This window comes from Pipra filicauda, unplaced genomic scaffold (genome assembly GCF_003945595.2).
Source record: "Pipra filicauda isolate LSUMZ 115617 unplaced genomic scaffold, ASM394559v2 scaffold132_size2486313_pilon, whole genome shotgun sequence".
In the NCBI taxonomy this organism is placed as follows: Eukaryota; Metazoa; Chordata; class Aves; order Passeriformes; family Pipridae; genus Pipra; species Pipra filicauda.
This window is the reverse complement of record NW_024103796.1, coordinates 799,190-820,801: the sequence shown is the minus strand read 5'-3', so window position 1 is coordinate 820,801 and position 21,612 is coordinate 799,190. Positions and strand designations below refer to the sequence as shown.

The window sequence follows — 21,612 nt, the reverse complement described above, 5'->3', positions numbered from 1 at the left end:
TGTGCACAGAAATAGAGCGTTCATGTTCTCTCAGTAACCTGACTGTGCACACACGGACTAGCACTCGAAGGATCAACATGGTACTAGAAGCAGACTAACTGTAAAAACGCAAGAGGATTTTTTTACCCCAAGAAGAAGCAGAACAGATGTCAGCTTGCATCGACTGTCACAAAATTGGATTTATCAGAACCGCCAATGAAGTCATTCATACAAGAAAATAAAGGAGAAATACTCTCACTTCAGAAAAAGAGATCAGAGTCATTTGGCAGCTACATGCAAGCACTGTCCCTGTACTAGGGTAAAGACCAGAAGATATGCTCAAAAACCACTTGTGATTCAATTGATTTTATTTTTCCATCATTTGATTCTTATTAACATTACAGATTTGTGTTGTTTGGTACTATTCAGAAGACAGAAAACGCAGCAGCCACGCATTGAGCAACCTCAGCACGAGTAGTGCTACTGAACAGAGCAGCACCCGCCAAAGTGTCACTGGAGCCACTGCTCCCAGAGTGTAGCACAGACAGGATCTTCTCAGAACTCCACTCGTGCCTACTGGGACAGGGAGTAGTCTGGGACGCCATTTCATCACCCCAACTTATATTCCCACATGCAGGGACCCCAAAATCTTGCTTTCCCTTCCAAAATAAGGTAAGAAGAACAATATAGCTAGGAGAAAATTTTGTATGGAAAGCAGAATTTCAATGGTGAAGGAAAATAACAGCAAGAAATACCTATTATTCTAATAAAAGCAGGATCCTGATGGGAACCCACTCTCTCCCCACATATACAAAAACCTTGTGCATATGTTACTATGACTAGTCTGAAGCAAAGAGATAGAAGTACACAGAACTATCCAAGGACAGGGCAGTGACTTTAAGAAATAATTGTGCAATGGATTTTTGCAAATAAACATGTATAACACAGTGAGAGAAAAAAAAACCCCAAACACAAAAAACCCAAAAAGAAACACCAAGAAAAGACTAACTCAGCTGCTGCAGGAAAAAAAAAAAACAACAACAAAAACCCGGAAAAAAACCATGCTGCAGGCAGAAAACCAAATGTGAAAGGACATGTCAGCACTTATAAACCTGCCTGCATCCTTCAGTTACCATCCTTCATAAATACAGCTTCAAAGTAGGTGAACATGATGAAAAATTCACCACACATCCATATATATCCTCATGAAGTATAATCAGGGTCTTCAAAACTCTGCACATTTCTGTCCCAAATGCTTATTTACGTTTCTAATATTTTGCATCATCCCTTTTGACTTAAGCATGGTATAAGCTTCCTTCTTGTGTTCCTTCAACAGCATGTTTATCCTAGGGCAGCAGGCAGCAAATTCCTCATAATTTTTTTTAATAGAATCTATTACTTATTCCACGTGACACTGTAAAAGTTAAATGCATATACTATATACATCTATAAACTGCTTCCTATAATTTTTTCTGTGATTATAGGTTTGATTTGCCTTTAAAAAAATGGTTCCCTATATAAAACTCACAAACATTCCTTACCTTAGTGTCACTGTACTAAGTAACCACTCAAAGGCTTAGCTGACATGATGGAGGTGTCTCCAGCAGCACAGTAGGTATTTTCATGCTGCTGTTGCTTTAATATTCAGCCACAGTCAAAATGAATGATGGAAATTAAAAGGGGAGTAAAAAAAACAACAGAAAATTCACTGTGCAAGTGTATCATACACAGTCTGGTCTTCCTCTCTCATATAGATTAAACCAGTAGAAATATGATACAACCCACAGACTTTGTAGAGGACTGAAGAGGGCACTTAGGAATCAGCTGCATCCACCACCTCCTTCAGCACAAGAGGGAGGGTAGTGAAAGAGCCAGCTGCGGCAAGTTGCAAATGGCACACAAAATGATTCTTCACACCACACAGTCTGTGATGTTTCCTCACCAGAGGAGGCTACAACTATCAGAACTTACAAGGCTCAAGGGGAGACCGAACAAGAAATCTGCTCAGGGTTACTAACCACACAGAGACTTGCCTAGTTCACGAAGGCTCTGAACTAGAAACCAGTACAGTTCTCTGGGGAAATGATGTTATATTTTGAGCTCTAATCTTAGACTTGCCCTCAAATGTCATCCTCAGAGACTGGAGAACAGACAGGTAGAACTCCAGTTGTCCTTACAGCATAAGACTCCTGCAGCACCTGGGCAGTTCACTCGTGTTGGCTCTTGCTGCCACAACCATTCCAGCAAGGGTCTTGTTAATTATTTATCTCTAGCTCTCTTTCCTTACCCTACTCTATAATTTGTAATTCCAAACTGATATGGAAAGAAGTTGAAGCAGAGACTTCTCAGTGGTTCTTTTTAAACTGTATTTCGTTGGTTGTTATTATATTCTCTTCCTATTTTGGCTAAAAAATCATGAGATCTTTGACTCATCTTTCAAGAAATGCCATTTCAACTCTTACATTTCTTATGCAGCCTACTAAGCTATCACACAAATCTAGTCTTTAAGTGCGGAAAAAGTTAACATTCTCAATGAGAATATAAATTATGTATCATAAATTATGTGTTATACTGATGTACAGGATGACCATATGTATTTATTTTCAAAGTCTCTGAACACTTTTTACAATAAAAAATATTTTATATCTATATAAACATTAATTTTATATCTATAAAAACATACACACCCCTTTTTTAATGCCATGTTCATGTTATCTTGTTTAAGTGTACACCTTCAGCAAGGTTGAAGACTGGGCAATGCATGGTGATTATGCAGTGTTGTATTACTCGATTTTCAAGTCTGGTGAATGCTGAGCTGACCATTTATTTCATTTGGATAACTGTCTTGTATTTCTCACTTTCTATCACTCAAACTTCCGTTACTATTAGCATGACCCAAAATAAATACAACAGCACTACCCAAAGACAACACTGTATAAAATACAACCAAGCCTGGCTTATTAACCTTGTAAGAGTTGCTAGACCATGTTACTGATTTGTTTTAGAATACATACATATACTTTACAGTACCCAGTAAGGTACCACTGCTTTGCTAAGTTTGAAATAATGCCAACACTAATGCTAATAAACATAAAACCCCAGAAAATAACTCAAATGAGACACTGAAATCTTTCAGTTATGAAATTGCATAAATTCATGTTTTAACATAAGTGGAACTGTCTTTTATTACTTCATAATTATGAGAACTGCCAGAATCAAGTAAAACATTGGTGTATATAACTAAGTAGCCTGTCTGAGGAATTAGCTAAAACCAAGTATTTCATAGAAATTTTTCCTTTAACTGCAATTTAAATTAACCATAAAGCTGACCTGAAATTACTCCTGAGTTAAGCAATTTTTCAATGAATCCATGATGTTTCTTTTCCTTGTCCATCTATAAGAACAAAGACCTACACTACCACTTTCTTTCCTGTGCTGGATTTACTTAACTGGATTTACTTAATCTAAGCTCCAGAGAGCCTGCAGAATTGCCTGGCATTTCTTGGCAAGGCCTCAGCAACTGACATACTGTCACACATCAGTCAGCTGGTGGATTAAAGAAAGAAAGTGTTTTCATTAGGAATGTAAATGCATTTTAAAACACATTTTATGAATATATAATACCACATACTCAACTACCTCTTTCTTTTTTTTATGTCCCATGAGTATCTCTATTATGTGACAAAAAGACCAAGCTGGTTTTCAGATTTCACTGCCTAAATTTTGGAATGATATTTGCTTCAGCTAGCTTTAATAAAGAACCAAAATCACCTGTCATACAGCACGACATTATCCCTTAAATCAAACATCTCTGACAGAGCTGATTAAGTCTGCAAAAAAATATTTTATTCCATAACCGTTATCCATTCTGGACATGGAAACCATACAAATACATAAATATGTATTTTAACTTCATACAAATGAAGTACACAAGTGGAGTTTTTTCTAATCAAGTGATACTGGAGACATAGAATTTGATTGCTGATTTGGGTACAGAATGGGGACTGAACCCAGGCATGTTCCGTATTCTAAGTAAGGATGAACTCTGGGTGACAGCAAGCCTGCCACAATTCACTGCTGCTACCTAAAATGTAGCTCAAGGTCCTCCTCCCACAGAAAAGAAGTGTAATTTTGATTTAGGTTTTAGAACTAGATCACCATGGGGTACACAGAGTGGGTGCTGGTAGAAAGGTGAGGGCAGAATCTCACTCACCACTCTTAGCTGCAACTTGACTCTGGACTGGCTCAACTATAACAAAATCTCAGTAAATGTCCCGAGAATCCACTACCGGTTTTTATAGGTCAGGATTCTACATAGTTTCTTTTCCACCCACCTTGACCTCACCCTTGCTCCAGAAAACTTCCAAGGCTGTTTTTTTTTAATTTTCCATTTTGATAGAGAATGAAAAAGTGTCAAAATTCTACATTTGTGAAACTAAATATTCATTCTCTAAACAGCCTTGCATTCATGAAGCTTGTGATGCATTATGACAGCCATTTAAGATTATTTATATAGGCCTCTCAAATGCCACTGTCATATAGCTTAATCATATTTTGGCATCATCTATTACACATTCACTTAACTGATCTGAATGTATGCTCTGTTAATAATTACTCAATTTTTACATGTGTCTCAGCAATTAAAAATTTTTTTTTTTTTTACTGGAAATACAAAATATTTTGAACAAACTGTTGAAGAAGCTGTTGTCAAGAAGCTCGTTATTTCTTCAGAAAGTGTAGAATGTAAGCAGGTGAATTTCTGACATTTTAGAGCTGGCATGCTGCGCTGTACAATACTTAATTATACTGCTATAAGGCAGTCAGATCCACTCAGTAAAATTATTTGACTGCAGGTGACAGCTCCCATATAAGATATATTTAAATAACTCGAAGCAGCAATACATTTTCTATATATGTACTCTCAAGGAGCTGGATGATGAACACTACAAAATACTGTGTATTTATACATTATTTTATGGGATTGTTTCCTTGGGCTCCAACATGTGATACCCAGGAAAACATTAAGTCACTCTAAAACCAGAGCAACCACTCAATATCACTTAAAATAGTATTTATTCATTAAATAATAGGATGAAACCTCTGAACTATTGACTGTTAAAATATTAAAAACTTAGCAAAACCTCAAGGGATTCCTCCCATTGCTCAAAGTTATCCATCTGAGTGCAGCAGTCATGTCCAGAGCAAATATTCTTCACTTGGACGACACTTGGCAAAAAATATTTGGCAGCACATTTGAAGAAATATGCTGACAGAAACCCAGAGAAACATGGTCTTCAACCTTCGATGAGAAATGAAGTACATCAATTACTAAAATGGCACTGTAATGTCCTGTAAACTTTATTTTTTAATTTGGGACAAAAAGGGCAGACATTTTTCCAAGGCTTCTGTTTAAACTACAAAACCAAGAGATAATACACAACGCAAGGAATGAGATCAAGCCATCTAAAAAAAAAACACTAAAAAAAGCCTTTCAAAGTTGACTTCACATGCAGTGAGCTTTTGCCTCTGGTCTGGATACCAGGACAAAGATTACAATCAAGTGAAATATATTCAAAGCCAAAAACCTGCCTCTGAGATTTACGTATCTCACAGTGTTTAGAAAATAATTCTCAGGCAGTATTTTTGCTCATCAGATCTGCACTGGAACACAGGCATGGCAGTTCTGTACCTCAAATCATATAAGCATAGCAAACCATCAGTTTAAAATCGTAACTGCAGAAGGCATCACACTACACCAAATCCTTCAGAAAACTGTTTTAGCTACAATTTAAATCAATGTAAATCAGCATCATTGCCAAGATACAAGCATTCCTGGCCTCCATCCCTGCATCCACACACACAGCTACCCTGTAACTCCCAATGCAAACATCTGTGAAACCACGCTGCCAACCAAACCAGGAAACAGAGGACCCGGCTCCTTTTTGCCCTACTTTCAGAAATAAATTGTGTTGGCTAGTTATGTGTGTTTTACTTTTCTGTACTTAGAAACTCACTCCATCTGAGCACCATTTGAGAACAAATCTCTACATATACATCAGTGAGCCTATGCTAACAGAAATTTGGTGTATTTAGAGAGTCCACTTCTGCATCTAAGCATCATGTTCTCCTGCCAAATCTGTATTCTACTTGTGAAGGAGAACAATTATGAGTGGACAAGACCTACACATAGCCCTCTAAGACTATGAATTTCTGCAGCATGCTTTCAGGCACTGAATTTTCATGTTCATTTCACTTCATAAGCACTTCCACACATGAACAGAGCCTCTACGTTTTGTGGGAAGAAACAAAACAGAAAGGGAAGAACACTATGTTGTGCAGTGTACGTGGGATGGAGAAACCACACTGAACAGTAATAATAAAAATGGATGTATACCATAGCACAGAAGGGTACATACAGACTACAATAAAACCAGTGTCAGTACGGTGCAAGGGACAGTCCAAGGTGCAGTGTTTAGCTGTGACAACTGCCAGTGACTTGCAGTAATCTGTAGCTCTCGAATGAGCTCTAGCAATTCTGGGGATTTTTTCCCTCCCACCCCCCACATTTTTATACTGATACTTTCCTCCAACATCAACAGAAAAGATGTACTGATTTATTACCAGTAAGCATTTCTATGCTTATATTTTCAATTCAAGAACATTGTCTTGAAAATATGTTGCAACACACTGTTTTACTTCCACGCTTAAGGAATCACACAAAGCAGATGGAATGGGAGTTTCTCAGCTCTGTTAATGAGACGACATGCTTACAGCTACAAAGGCATTTGGATGTTCCGAGACAGTATTGCAATGTGTCAATTTTTATAAACATTCACCCCTCTTATCAGAGTATTAACTAGTCATTAATGCCTTAAACCTAAAAAACACTTACGCACTTTACCGTAGCTGATCCTTCCATTATTACTCACACCTGTAAAATTACAAAAAAATTATGCAAGTGTTCGTGAGAATGGATCCTATGATCACATCACCGAGCTAAAACAGACTAAATGGGGATAAATATTATTCTACAAATTCACATTTCTATCAGAACTTCACTTGTTTTGCTTATTATGTGCGCGTGTATTTATCTATATATAAAAACAAAACTTGACAAAATAGAATGCTTTCCAAGTTGCTTACATATAAATGTAAGAGCTGTGGACATATTTTGGAACACGTCTTGCAATTATTATTAAAAGCATGCTTGGAGTTTGTGATAATGCAATTCATAACATTAGACAATACGGTCACATTTTCTGCTTTTATTAGAGAGTATATGTATTTAAAGTATTTGCATAAATTTTACACTGAATTGGGCTTAAAATATGCATGATTTGGATATTACTTCTAGCCAAATTATATTAGTATGTCATTGGCAAAGAAAAATTTCAGGAGCAAATTTAGTCATCAACTTCTACAAATTACCATTTAGTATTTTTAATATTAATCTGAATACATATATTAAGGTAGAACCTAGAATTAAAAAAGCAAGCCGGCACATTGTTAGTATACTGAATGAAAATATGGCAGAATGAAAAATAAACAACAAATCCACCTAATTGATTTTATACGTTGAAACATCAGAGACCATGAAAACCTTTTGTACTTAGCTAAAAGGTTAGCCCGAAGTATACTTCATATAGTCCACAGTTCATAAGGCTTCAGATGTATTATTATGCATTTCACTGGTCACTTTATTTTTATGGTTTATGCATATGATTTGGCAATGCTTCCTCACCCAGAAGCCAATTATGATGAACATAATTTGTAAGGAAGATTTAATTATATATAGGTTTCTGGTCACTAAATAATTTGATGGTGTTAAAAAACCCCAAAACTAATGGTTATTCTACATTCAGTGCAATAGCTCTGTGCTACTGCATTGAACAATGTGGGTTGATCCCTGCTAATCCCATTTTGCTGCTCATGGACGAGTGATGCATACTGAGATTGTACTGACATCACATGATGAAGGAGTATGTGTATGAAATGAGATTGCATACAAAAGGTTAGCTGATTCAATGCTATCAATGTACTGCAAAGAAATGAAAAGTTATGTATCTGTTTTTATGTCTGTGAACTACAAATGGGACAATTTGTTCTGCATTAGGAGTACTGTTCTTTCAGTCTTGAAACAACCCGCTCAAAGCTGGAGCTAATGACAAGGTGGGCCTCTGGATGGGAGCAACAGTTATTTGAAATCACAGGCAATTGTATGGGAGAAGAAACATTTGACAGGGGACTGAACAACATGGGTTATTGCAAAAGGGTGATCATGAGGAAAGGTCCCTGGTACTATGTACAAGTGATCTACACCTGGAATGGCAGCACTGAACTGGAACTTTATTTTAAAGATTTTACGGGATATGTACGTGAAAATCAGATGGACATGAGTGTGGATTCTAGGTCAGCACAGATGTGATTTTCTACGGACTTAGTCCTTACAATCTCTACAGTCCATTAACACAGCTGTTTCCTAGGAAGGAAAAAAGCTAGCATGTATAAAATTATAACCTTCAGTGAACGCAGCCATCAGCATGGAATGACAGGAGACAAGATGAGCAATTTGCCAGAAAGAAAAAAAATAAAACAAAATTGGACAACAACACCGGAACAAAATGCTGCTGTAAAGGTCTTCAGTGTTCAGGGTCTAGCCTTGACTTCTGGCATAAAATGCACAGTTGCAATGCCCTTCAACTCTCACTTCTTAAGTTGATGATGTACTAATGCTTGAAAATAAAGCATATATGAAGAACCACTTTCTGAAGGCTATTTGTATCCCTGGCTTTGATTCTCTGTAGATCAAGATATTGGCATGCCTTTTAAAGTTTTTAAACTGTGCTTTTAAAGTTTCTTTAAGAGTAGATTCAAAGCCTGTAAACTGGGCACATTTGGGTTTCTCTGTTCCACAAGGTAAAGGAGCTGTTTGTTCCTAAAAGCAGAACTAAGCAGACGGTTACTCCTGCCTTCTGAGACCAGCACCATCGCAGTAAAGGATGCACTTTCAAGATCTTAATGCAGCTATCACTTTATAAAATATTCTTCAAGAGACTACATCCTCTCATGTGTCCCAGCAGGATATTTAGAGTTAGTACAGGCTTCTTACCACTCTGATTTTATAAGATGCCAAGGCAAACCATCCTCATTTAAGCAATCTTTTTTAAGCAATTTTTTTAAATGCCCACTGAAGGATTTTTTTTCCAGACTATGTTCTCTACTGAACTTGTCTTTCACCAAAGAGAGAACTCATTACTTGACTGTTTTTCCAGCACTTTTCATTGCCCAAACCCTACTCTTTCCAAGATATCTTTATCTGTGGGAAAGTTAGAGCTTCCTTTACAAAAGCAAGACTAGCAAGCATTTTCCAACCCTACTTCCTAAGAAAAGTAGGGTTGAAAAGGAAAAACAAAGGAAAATAAAAATCCATAATGTAGTATCCTGTTCATCTCTGCAAGATCAAAGATAGGACAGATACTAATAAATGCATTCTGTAAGAATCCAAAAAAGGTAGCAAGTGTCAGTAAAACTTTTTTTAGTGACAGAAAATGATGAGTAAAGATTACACACAGCAAAAGTACAGTTTATATTTCTTCTTCTTTCAAGAGACCAACAACACCTTGAATGCATCCAAAAGGCTCTACTAAGGCATCAACAACATTCTGCATGTATAAGCATAGCATATAATGTATCATAATATTAGCATATGAAGTTCCTTTTGGTCAATTAAATAACATGGAAAGCAAAATAAAAGGAGCACTAAAAGCTAAATAAAAAATTTGCAATTAGAAATATTTTCTTGACTTGTATTTTTATCACTTTAAGTATCTGCTGAGAAGTTGCTTGTCACAGTTTGGCAACAAGCATGGAGAAGACATCTAAGTATTGCTGTTTGGGATAATTCTCAGATAAATATTACAAGCCGCAAATGGATTCACACATGGTTTAAGATGGCATAAGCTCACATTTCTGTAAACAAGTTATTGTGTTCTCTGTCTCCTGAGCTGACAGCCAGGACATGGTCCAGTTTAAAGTAAAATGCTTTTATTCTTCCTGAATTCAGTTTTCAAATGAATCAATTCAGCAACCCAGTCCACTACATTCACTGATGCTGGTAACAATTTTTCATGCTTATTTCTTAGTGTGAAAATAGTTTTCTTAGCACTTATTTACATAATGAAATCAATCTTGCAGAAGTATATACAGGTCTGAAGAAAATATGCATCAGTAACTAAGGTGAATACAAATAAAATCATGTGAGACAACCCAGTGTCTCAGAAAGGACTTAGTAGATATCAGCGTAAAAATACTGTAATTGTTGCTTCAGAGCAGACCTGTTGTATCAACACATAAAAAGTTGTAATAAACCTTGTTTCCCAAAATACTGGGCAAGGTCCATGATAAAAACAGGACAAAAGCACGAATATACCAGGGATTAAGGGCAAAAACGAAAAACATAACTAACTTTGTTTTGCCAAAGGTAAATACAACTTCCAAAACCTTGGTATGCAACTTATCTAGAATGGGGTTTTAAATGTCCGCAAGGCAAATTCCATTGCCTCTACCTCTGCTCAAATTTCCTGGCCCTGTCAGTTTTCAGTGAGAAAATTCAGAATTATTTATTGCTGTGAAGTGGGGGAAAAATAAAATTCAGACCACTTGATAATTGAGAAAAATCTTAGATGTCGGCAGAGTAAAAAATAACACCAGTCAGCACTGAAGATGAAATATGACTTAAATGCTTCAGCCCAGGAAACAGAACAAGCAACAAAACCCCTTCCAGTCATTATTACTGCAGATTGCATTCAAAAGCTGTATCATCATTAATGTGGACTTTACAGCAGCTAGTATGTTTATGGGATCAGCCAAAGACTTATGTAAGATACACAGGGGCAAGCTGGTTATCCTGAATGTTTCTAGTCACCCTGATATTGGTGAAGAGAAGTACGACTGAGAAACGTGAAGAGATGACAGAATTCAGACTAGTGCCCTGCACCACCAATGGCAAGGTAAACAGTTTTATGTATAATACTTCAGCAATTAGTATCAATCATATTACTAAATAATGATTTTGAGAAAAGACTCAGTTTGAAGCCATATGAGCTGATATGAGACCCAATAAATTCATACAATGGGTTTGTTTACTGAAAGAGCATCTGTGAGCCTTGCTGCACGTGACATAAAAAGATAAATTTAGGTAGTTTTTGATAAATAGCTGTTTTGATATTTTTGATAAATATTGTATATTTATTGATATTTTGATAAATATCAACCTGTTGAAATAACCAGGGCAGTTGAATATAAGATAAACCAAAAGAAATGGTTAGGAAGGAAGTCCCTGCAGCTGTGAAAACTAAAATAAACCCCAGCAACACTCACTTGAGCAGGGCCTGACCAAATTCTTACATTTTCTACAAAGTGAAAGACATGCTTACCGTTATCTTTGCTGCTGTTTTCTTCAATTGTCATTTGTTCTGCCAGCTCAGACAGTGATTCATCAATGGTCTGGCTTCCCCGCAAGGTTAAGGAAAGTCTCCTCTTAAATTTTTTCATTCTATCAATATTAAGTCTGGCTTAAGGAAGCCTGAAAACAAAAATAAACAACAAAAAGTGAGAAAAAATTATTTAAGCAGAAAATGAAATTTAACTGCCTGACATAAAAATGCAGGAAGGCTTACAGAAAATTTAGGCAATATCCAAGTTATCCTTAAAACAATATCCTTAAAGCAAGATTACTCTACTGGATGGAAGAAGAAAGTCTTGAGAGGCAGATGCCCACACACTTTTGTAATTTTTATTTGTTTGGGGAAATGAGAATCTTTGTGTTTTTTAAAAAAAACAAAACAGCTAATTTGATCACTAGTTTTACAGTCTGATAATAAAACAAACTGTCATCTGAAAACTCGATGAGCGTGTGCTCCATCGCCTTCTCCACAGCCTCTTCCACCAAATCCACTGAGCAGAAAGAGGCTGTAACCTTCTCTTTTTAAGCCCATTTGTTTATGATGATAACTTACTGAACTTTTCTGTATTTTGCCCTTTTCACAAAAGGAGGAAGGGGACAACGCTGAAAGCCTTAAACACAAAAGCAATTCTCAAACCTGATCCCACCTACGGAAATAAGACAGCCAGGGCCTGACAATGTTGACTAAAACAGGTATTCCTCTGAAGCTGAGCAGTAAGACTAAACTGGGAACTAAGCAGAAGGCACTTTCTCCATCGAAAGTGATAAACTAACAAGCTGTAATAACAAAAGGTCCAGGTCAATAACATGTAGCCACAAGTCTAAGCTGGTAAGTGAACTTTGTCATGTGCCATATGTTTGCCCTCGCATGACAAGAGGCACAAGTCCTTCCTTAGTCTATATGGACAATTCACCCTTGATGTTATTTCACAGTAACTTGTTCATCTGCTCATAACCTCCAAGATTCACATGTGCAGTGTCCGACACAAGCAGAGCATAGTTTTAAGTCTGAGCTCATATATTTTTTCCCCTCCATCAGCTTTTTTGCACTACAAAATGCATAATTCACATACAAAATCAAATTTTCCTCGATGTTCTCCTTTAAACGGAGAAATGCAAGAAGTAGTATGCCACAAATCTACATTTATTGTATTGACAGCATTCCCTTAAGCATACACATTTCAGCCGTGGAACTTACTCTTTGTTTAGATGTTCCATAATAAAAAGGAAAACAAATTGGTGGAACAAACCTGGAAGTGGCTGCGGGTGGTAGGAGAATGCATATATAGACTGAACTATCACAACACTAGATTGCTTAGGACAGAAAAAAACACATTAGGGATGGATAAAAGAAGACCTTTGGGATATGAGCTCCAAAGTCTGAGATGAACAGTAAAATCATTGGCAAAGCAACAGCTGCATCCAAGAGGAAAGAGGTGGATTACAAAACGGTAACATCTCAGACAACCACACTTAGTATAAGCAGAAATAGTGGGGCACCGGGTACAGATATATAGGAAATAAAATATACTGATGGAGATACAGTTAAGACAGCAGTTTCTAAACTGCCCCTTTAATGCACTACTGTATGTGCAATAAAGCCATGCCTTAGTATAAGTAATTTTGCTCAAAAGCAGGATATGCTTATTGTTAAAAACCTGCATTCAGAAAACATTCCAAGGGGAACATTTAATTCTCCTGTTCAGGAGCAGCTTTAAGGACCTTACTTGAAACGGTTTTATTTCTGCATTTAACTTTCCAAAAACAATGGCTCCTGTTTCTCTCAAAAACCCAGTTTTGTAAAATATTTGGAAGGACACAGCATTTATATGTAGTTTTCTCAATTCTCCCACAATTTTCTTTGAAACCTGCATTTTCCTACATGTATTATTCTCAAAAAGATACATGCAATTTTTAGCTATGTAATACCCTAAAGCTACATGACAGCACAACAATTTCTTTCCAATTTTCCACTTGGGCAGTAACCAAAAAACCAGGTGCCTTTATAGGGAAACAGGCTGTTCCTGGATTTTGATTCTGCAAGTATTTAAGCTTACACAATTTTTTAATTAAAAAGAAGGTCTACATATAAATTAACAGATGGGTGGATTAGAAAATCTAAGAGACATTCTAAATCTCAAGCTAATAAAAAAGCAAGTATTTTGTTAACTATAGTTACAACATTTCTCCTGTTAAAGGAATGTTTTGTGGAGCAGCTAGGATTCTGAATAAGTTCACAGCTTGATTTTCCAAGAATTTAACAGTAAAAAGGAATAAGGAGTGGGAACGTACATGTGAGTGAATGCTTCCTTCTACTGAAATGTAATTCTGTTTTTATAAAGGAAAAGATGCTCACAGAAATGAAACCAAATTTTCCTCCCTTAAAGCACCAGTATTCTTGCTAATTCAGATTTGTAAAGGAGAGGGGGGGAAAAAGAATGGAAGGAGAAGTGACTAGTATCGAGCACTTGGAAATGTCCCATCTTTTTGACTTCTTCATTCTCACAGCCTAAGTTGTAGAGCCTGCTAAGTCTTGGTAGTTTGAGACCAGATATCAGTGAACGGAGCTTTGAAAATGTCACCTATACAATCCAAAGCTAGCACTGTTTCTTTAAAATGACAGCAATTTTGCAGAAAAGTCCTTTTTAATTCATTTTAACAAAACTGGAGGGAAATTGTCTGACACTCATTTTCACCAATTCATAGCAGATGCATACTTACCTCCGTTTAACAGTAAATCTAATTTAAATACAAACTGGAATTACTCAATTAGTAACAGACATGTAATAGCAATGATTAGATGTAGTAAGACTCATGATGTTTCTCCAAATTCTTAAAAATTGTGAGAAGAATATACTGTTATTTTTATATTTAGTTCTAGAATAGAAACCACAGCTCGACTGTTCTATTCTGTAAATTTACCTACTCTGAATACATAATATGCAAATCAAATATTTTAGATGTCATAGCAGATAGATGCATACACTTGAATGCAACTAAGGCAAATTCTAGTCTTCTGCAGACAGAATGAGGACAAGCAATCTCATATGATACTATCTGATACAACCCACAAAAGCTGGCAAAGACTGTTCAATCCTTATACTGATATGATATGAAATGAAGGAAGCAACAATGTATTAAAGGAACTGCCGCTTCTTACAAAAGATCTGCAGTATAACCCTGAAAAATTGGTCTTTTTGTCTTTAAAAGGGACATAAGTAAATCCTTGAAAAAAATGCTAAAATTTACATTTTCTGTTTTTCCAACACTGTCATTAACTCAGTTGGTTTCAACAGTCTTAAACCCCTGTTTTGAACCCAAAGTCTCTAAATGTGATCTTTATAATACAGTTCTGAAAACAAACTCCAGTTTTTAAATCATCCAGGTTAAGATCAGATTTAAACATATGGGTTCTGGCTCACCTTCTCTGAATCAGACCAATCCTTCCCACAATGCCCGTAGTATAGCACTTCACATTCAGCACAGATGTTCACAACACCCTGGCTATACAGCAGACAGACATTAAAGCATTTTGATTCCAAAAGAAGTAACTCAACCAGATGCCGCACTCGTATATTCACCAAAAATCAGAGGTCTTAGACTGCCAATGGCTAAAATCCTCAAAAAACCCTACCACTTCCTTCAATCTCCCAGACCCTTGGTACCTTGATAACGGAAAAAGGAATGCATAAGACCTTCACACACAATTAACACGTGTGCTTAATCCCTGTAAGTTTAAAAAAATTCAGCTAAAATGTTCAAAATTAAGTTATTTAACAGCTTTAATTTTAGTCAGTTTATTTCAGGAGGATCACAAATACCAAGATTACTAAGATTTTGCTGATTCAAAGCCCTTTGAAGTCAAAGGGAACCTGTCCTTCAACTTCAACAAGCTTTGCATCAGTCTAAGCGCTGACTCTTCTGCTTCCAGAAGTTATATTGCATTAAGATACATCTACATAGAAATCAAGCATTATAAAAGTACTTTTCAACTTAGATACACACTGAAGTTGCTATCTGACTGCTTTTACAAGCTGCTTTACAAGGCAATAGGTGTTTTCCAAACATCTAAAGGCAGTTCTTGTTCCGGAAAACTCACCTGTAAGATGACAGCTGAAGTGGGGAGGAAAGGAGAGGATCAGAAACCCTACCTAACAGCATGAGCAACAGCATGGATGCATCATGGCCCCTAAGGAGGTTAGCAAACTAAAGCCACAGGCAGAAGACATCAAAGAAAGCAGGTAACAGCACACCATATGAACTCCTTGTGTCAGAAAGAGTGGTCTGAAAAGCTTAAAGTGCTGCAAACGATATTAATTAAAAACAGGAACAGGAAACACCTGTCAAGGAAAAAAGAATTCTAAAAAGAAAACCAGCTTTCTATCAAGTAATTTATATTTAATAAACTGTTCTTGATCTACCTGAATTAGAAAAACAAAACTATTGATCACATCAGCGTGTTGCACATCAAATATAGAGCAAACTATTAAATTACACTAATGAGAAGTATACAGATAATTTATCCAAGATCATGAACCATCAGTTTAAACGCTCATAAAATTCACATATAGTACAGACACACTTCCTTACAATCACAATTCTACTCTACAAGAATGGATTATAAATACAGCATCTTAGTCATTGCATCTGTTCTTTGTATTTGTTTTAACTTACATTTGTTCACTTCAATGAAGAAAATTTTCTACTGCATTTTTCTGCCTCTGGTCTTTAGAAACAATACCAGACTCAGCAATTAGACTCTCTTGTCAGGAACACAGCTACTTAAAAAGTTATTAGCTTTATGCTGCATTGGGTCAAAGAACTGACACTGTACAGATAAACATCTGACAAACAAGGCCTTTGTTACTGATGAAAGAAAAAACTGTGAAGTCAAATACCACAGCTTAATTTGACCTCCCAAGTGCAAAAAGGGCAAAAGGACCCTCAGAGCCTTCTCCTTATGAATAAAACAATATCCAATATGGAACTAAACTTTTGAGGTGAAGTTCCTTTTTATGTACTTACAGAATCACAGCCAAACAATTACTCAAAACTGGAGGTAGAAAGGTACTCACAAAGGTTAACTTCTTATCTTGAGGACAGTTTTACTAGGTAATGTAGGCAAAGAGGCTCCTCACAAAGGGAATGAGAGCATCTATATTCAGCTCCTGATCTAGATCATCAACTGGAAGAACCATTGCAAACAGAGGAAATATATGGAAATTACCCTGTTCTAATTTAATTTAGACTGTGAATACTTTTCTGTATCTTCACACCCCCCCCCCAATCCCTTTGCCTTTAAAGAGTAGCGAAGGACAGAAATTAATAGAAGGAGTTTTGGCTCCTTTTTAATTAATCCTTTAAGTTAAAAAGCATATTGATCATTATTACAGGCATATTTAACTACTGGTATAGAATTTAAAAGAACAAAAAAATCAACAAAACCACCAAATCTGCCAACAGGGTCAAATCTTGCAGTCCTTTTTTCATATCCTATGCTTCTTTCTCTGGACTCAAAAAACTTTACTCAGGTAATCACTACAAGTCTACATTCTTTACAATATAGACATGTATTCTCTACCACACAGATTCAAGCCATACCAAACACCAAAATCACCAGAGACATACTATTTGATAGATCTCCCTAGATTAGATAGATTGTACTGATTAATAACTCCATGCTAATTATCAAAGGCTCTGTTCTCTCAAGTGCCAAGTGAAAAAACACAGTATGAGTCTGGTTAAATTGGCTGACATTTAAGCCAACAAAACAAATGAGCTGACTGGCAAAGCTTCTTGCAGTTGCTGTCAGATCCATAAATTGAAAGTCCTTTTTCTACTGAAGGGAAAGGTAAAAACTATTTATGCATGGATGTAGCATAAATACTACCAGAGAGCCACAGAACTTTAGATCCTGGAAGATAAGTGAGCAGTGGAAACCAAAAGCAATATCTGTAATTTTATGAGCTTTGATTAGTAAGTATTAAGCCTTAATGCAGCATTCAGGAAAAAATATTATTAAAAAAAAGAAGCTGTGCACACAAAGCTTGCTATTCCCTAATACTGAGATTATTTTAGTAACATATTTACAATGTTGCAGCCATCACCTCTAGGACAATTTTCCTCAGTCTTGCAAACCAGCAAGTTTTTGGAAGAAAATTGAGCGGAAGACAATGTTGGTTCTAAGACTGAAAAGCATCTGCAATCTTTTGTGAGCCTGAGCAATTTTGTCAACAAAAAGTATGATTTTCAAGGCTTGCCTTCCCCCCCCCCCATTACAATTCAGGCATCAAATCAAAGAATCTCATACTGAAGATCCTTCTCCCAAACTCCAGTAGCTCTCAGCCCAGCACCACCCGTCCTGTAAGCATCTGAACTCCCACGACCAGAGTCTTCCACATTTGCTTCTTGTTGTGCTAACAAGAAAGTTTTATTTACAACACGAGAGCTAAGGCAATGACAAGTTTTCAACTTACTTCAATATTCTTGAATCAAGCATCGAGACACAACAAAGACACTAGAACAATATAAACCAAAAAAAACTAAAGCGACACCTGATTTGGATAAGCAAAGAAGAGGGGCACAAGTTTCTAGACAAGATAAAAAAACCCAGTTTGGCCTTTTTCTTTTAAAATAAAAATTCATTAAGTGGGAAAGCTGTTGAGGAAACTTTATGGTGGCCTGCCTGGAAATTAACCACCAAGTGAGAGCTCACCCCAAGAAAAAAAAATCTTTGTAACTGTTAAGACTGCAGACAAAATGAAGGCAGTCATAAAAAATTAAGTTTTCTGTGGCTAATCATTATAAATTTACAGCTCACAATTTCTACTACAAATGTCAAATTTTTGGGTTTATGACATGTTGAACCTGAGTACATGTTCTGTATAGTTGTGAATACAAAAAAAGCCCCACCAAGCAACCCAGAGAGAAAGGCCTGACATAAAAGCCCACAAAGCAAATGTAAAATCAAACCCTTCCACAATTACTGTAGGTAGACATCTGTGCCTAAGAGTAATATTAAAGAGCCATGAATGGTTTAAAAACAGACAGCATTGAATGCATTTCTGTTACATTTCTATGTACATGCAGAAGATTAAAAAAAAAAAATTGTCCAGGAGAAAGTTGTTTCACAGTAACTGACGGTTTGGTTTTATTGATTTTTTTTTTGGTTGATTGTCTTTTTTTAAGAAAGGACAATATAGCAACACTGGAAGAATTTTCAATTAGTGAATTAAGAGACCAATAAGCAGCATGGTACAGATCATGTTCTACAGTAGTGATGACATATATGTATATTTTTCCAACAAGTAACAAGCCACATATCAGATCTGATGCACTGAAGGCATTACATAAAACAAGATGTTAAGAAAAAATTGGTATGATAAAACTGACACTTTGGAGACATTTAATCCATATGATTTATCAGTCTTTTCTGTATTCTGTATTTTTCTAGAGATTTCTGATGATAGAAATATTGTCAATGGTACAATTACTGTTCCTGAAGTAACAGACAGACAGATAGAATACCTTGGCTACAACTAAGAAAGCAACTACTCACAGAAACAACAGCCTAAACAGGTTTCTTATAGTCGGGCTGAGCACATTTAATACCTCCACTGAGGTATTTCAAAGGTAATTCCAAAGGAGCAGTAAATAAACTTATTCTTGCAATAAACAATCTTTGAACTGTGGTTCAAAAATTTGTTCGAATTCATGAATGTCTTTTACATAAACTTATAAACTGCTCTGATTTAATAATTTTTTTAAAACTCACAAATTACCATAGTTTCTTCCCTTCTCCAATCTTGTAATTGGTACAACTTCAGAGATTCCTCAGTAATAGAAAATCTTTGAACAATAAGTCAATTACAATTTTTTTCTGCTGTATTGATTTTTACATAGCAGTCAAGATATCTCAGCATGGCACCAATTTGTTCTGTTATAACATTCAGACAAATGTTGCTACATCTGTCTGAAGTGTTCATGCTGCCATTTAATGGTCAACTGAATATGCACGCATGGATCATTTCAGTATCCATTGCCAAGGATATTAAACATGTAAGGCAAATTATTATCTAGCTGACAACCTGGGAAAGAAAGAAGAGTTTTAACATATGTTTGCCAAGTGGCTTCGCAAATAGCTACGTTGGCAACAAAAAGGTGGTGGCAATATGCCCTACAAGGCAGAGAGGAAAGCACGAGCCTGCTTAAGCCAATTTAATACCTCCACAGAAGTAGAGTACTGGTCACTACTGCAAATCAAATCCAAGGTATAAGACTGTCCTCACAGGGAGCACTATGACAGAACTGCTGTGTACCAGAAAAGTAGCCTGAAAAACCGCAGTTTTGCCTCAAGCTTTTTTAGCTTAGCTAAACAAAAACTGAGATCTGAAATAAAACTAATCTGTGAACAAAATAAAGAACAACAGCAAATGCTGTTGAGGAAAGATGACATGGGAAAACAAGAACAAATGCCTATGAAATAGAATAAAACACAAGTGCCTTCATTCTCTGCAGTAGGTTCAGCCCCTTACGATTCCCACCACACAATAATTACATGCAAATGCCTCTTTTTCTGTCTCTCCTGCATCAACATGCTGCTCCCATATTAAGTCTGAGCAGCTGACGGCCTTACAACAGGTATTCTTGAGGGTTCAAGGAGTCAGGGGAAAAAAAGTTACATCTTCATTTAAATATACAAAATAAAGCAACTGCCACGCATCAAGCTGTCACAACTGTCACTGTTGGCTTAAAAAACAAGAACCCTACATGGAGACTAACACATACAGAGACTAAAGATCACTTGATGCTCCTTTTCTTTGCCTGTGCAGGTAATTCTTCCCTATGTGTCTTTCACAATCTTACACATTGGTCTTCCTCCAGGTAACTGAAGCTATTCAGACAAGGGTTCCCAGATTCTGAAACTAAGCAGAACAACTAAATTACAGCTACGTAATCTGGGCGACTCTGGTTAATCAGTGTGAGAGGCCACTCCCTCCCAGACTGAGCAAACAGTCTAGCACATCAAAGGACACTTACTAAAACATCACATTACCTTCTCTTACTATAAACAATTCTCTACCTGAAGGTATCCAAACAAGTTTTCTGGACCTTGAACAGAGACCAGCTGAAGATTAAGAAACAACAACAGGTTATACAGAACTGAGAGAGTGACAAGACTTCAGCTTGACTCAGTAAAGAGGAGACAAATGGCAACAAATAAAAAAGGAAAAAATATGTATATGTAAGTGAATGTCAAATCAGTAAGACAGCATTAGTATATAGGAAACCTTGAAAAGTAACAACTATTAATGTCAGTCAATACCATTACACCAGACACAAAGAATTAGCAAACAAAACCTGAAAGACAAGTAGTCTCCAGATTTTTTTTTAACAGAATTTAAAAAAGGTAAAATAACTGTGACTAATACCAGGTAAGCAACACTGATACTGTCAACAAAAGCAGGCCCACACACATGGCATATCAGTATTTCTCTAGGACCCTGCAAGCTACAGTTTAAAGGCTGAGTAAGGACAGATGGATATTTTATTACAAAATCTCTGTAAAGCAGCACTGAAAGGATCACACAGTATGTACAGAGCACTGGTCTGAAATAGGTATTTGTGCTGGGCAGATCCATTTGCTTTCTTTTGTTTCTTGAGCAAGAAGAAAAGAAGTGACATTTTGTATTTGTCTTCAAAAAAATTTCTTCTGATTTATAAACACCAGCATTCTTCTGCTGTTAAAGCCTAATGCTTACAGAGTCTCATCCTGGCAAGGACTAACATTGGGCCAAACTCTGTCACAGCAAACTAATTCCCAATCTGGATGTTAATCACATTGCAGAGGCTGATATTGCTATTGCTGTCAGTGACCTGAATAAAGCTGTCAAACTGTAAGATTTGTTTAACAAACAGAAAATGTTTTATGAAAAGGTAAATTTAAATTGCTGCCTCTACAGAGACAGTAAGTTTCCCTAAAGAGACTTACTTCAGCATCATTTAATATCATAGTCTAATACACATCTGTATCGAAACTAAGGTTTTCACTTGGAGAAGTACTGAAGCAGTTTTGCTGTAAAACTCCAAGGGAGGAAAAAAGAGCCCTAACTGTTATTATAACGTCACTAGATGAGGTAACTCTCAATATAGTCCAGCTGAGCTACAAT

The 21,612-nt window shown here is 36.4% G+C and overlaps 1 protein-coding gene across 2 annotated transcripts in view; it reads right to left on the bottom strand.

Annotated features, from left to right (window-relative positions):
• Positions 1-21,612, bottom strand: part of CDK17 (cyclin dependent kinase 17) — a 91,027-nt gene that overhangs the window by 42,076 nt on the left and 27,339 nt on the right. The window contains exons 2-3 of one of the 2 annotated variants that reach the window (XM_027732209.2): positions 11,415-11,563; positions 6,872-6,910 (exon numbers count right to left, since the gene is read on the bottom strand). In XM_027732209.2, coding sequence (XP_027588010.1) covers positions 6,872-6,910; positions 11,415-11,532 — 157 coding nt within the window. In that variant the 5' untranslated portion in view covers positions 11,533-11,563. The remainder of the gene's footprint in view (positions 1-6,871; positions 6,911-11,414; positions 11,564-21,612) is intronic. The other variant, XM_027732210.2, reaches the window with a different exon arrangement.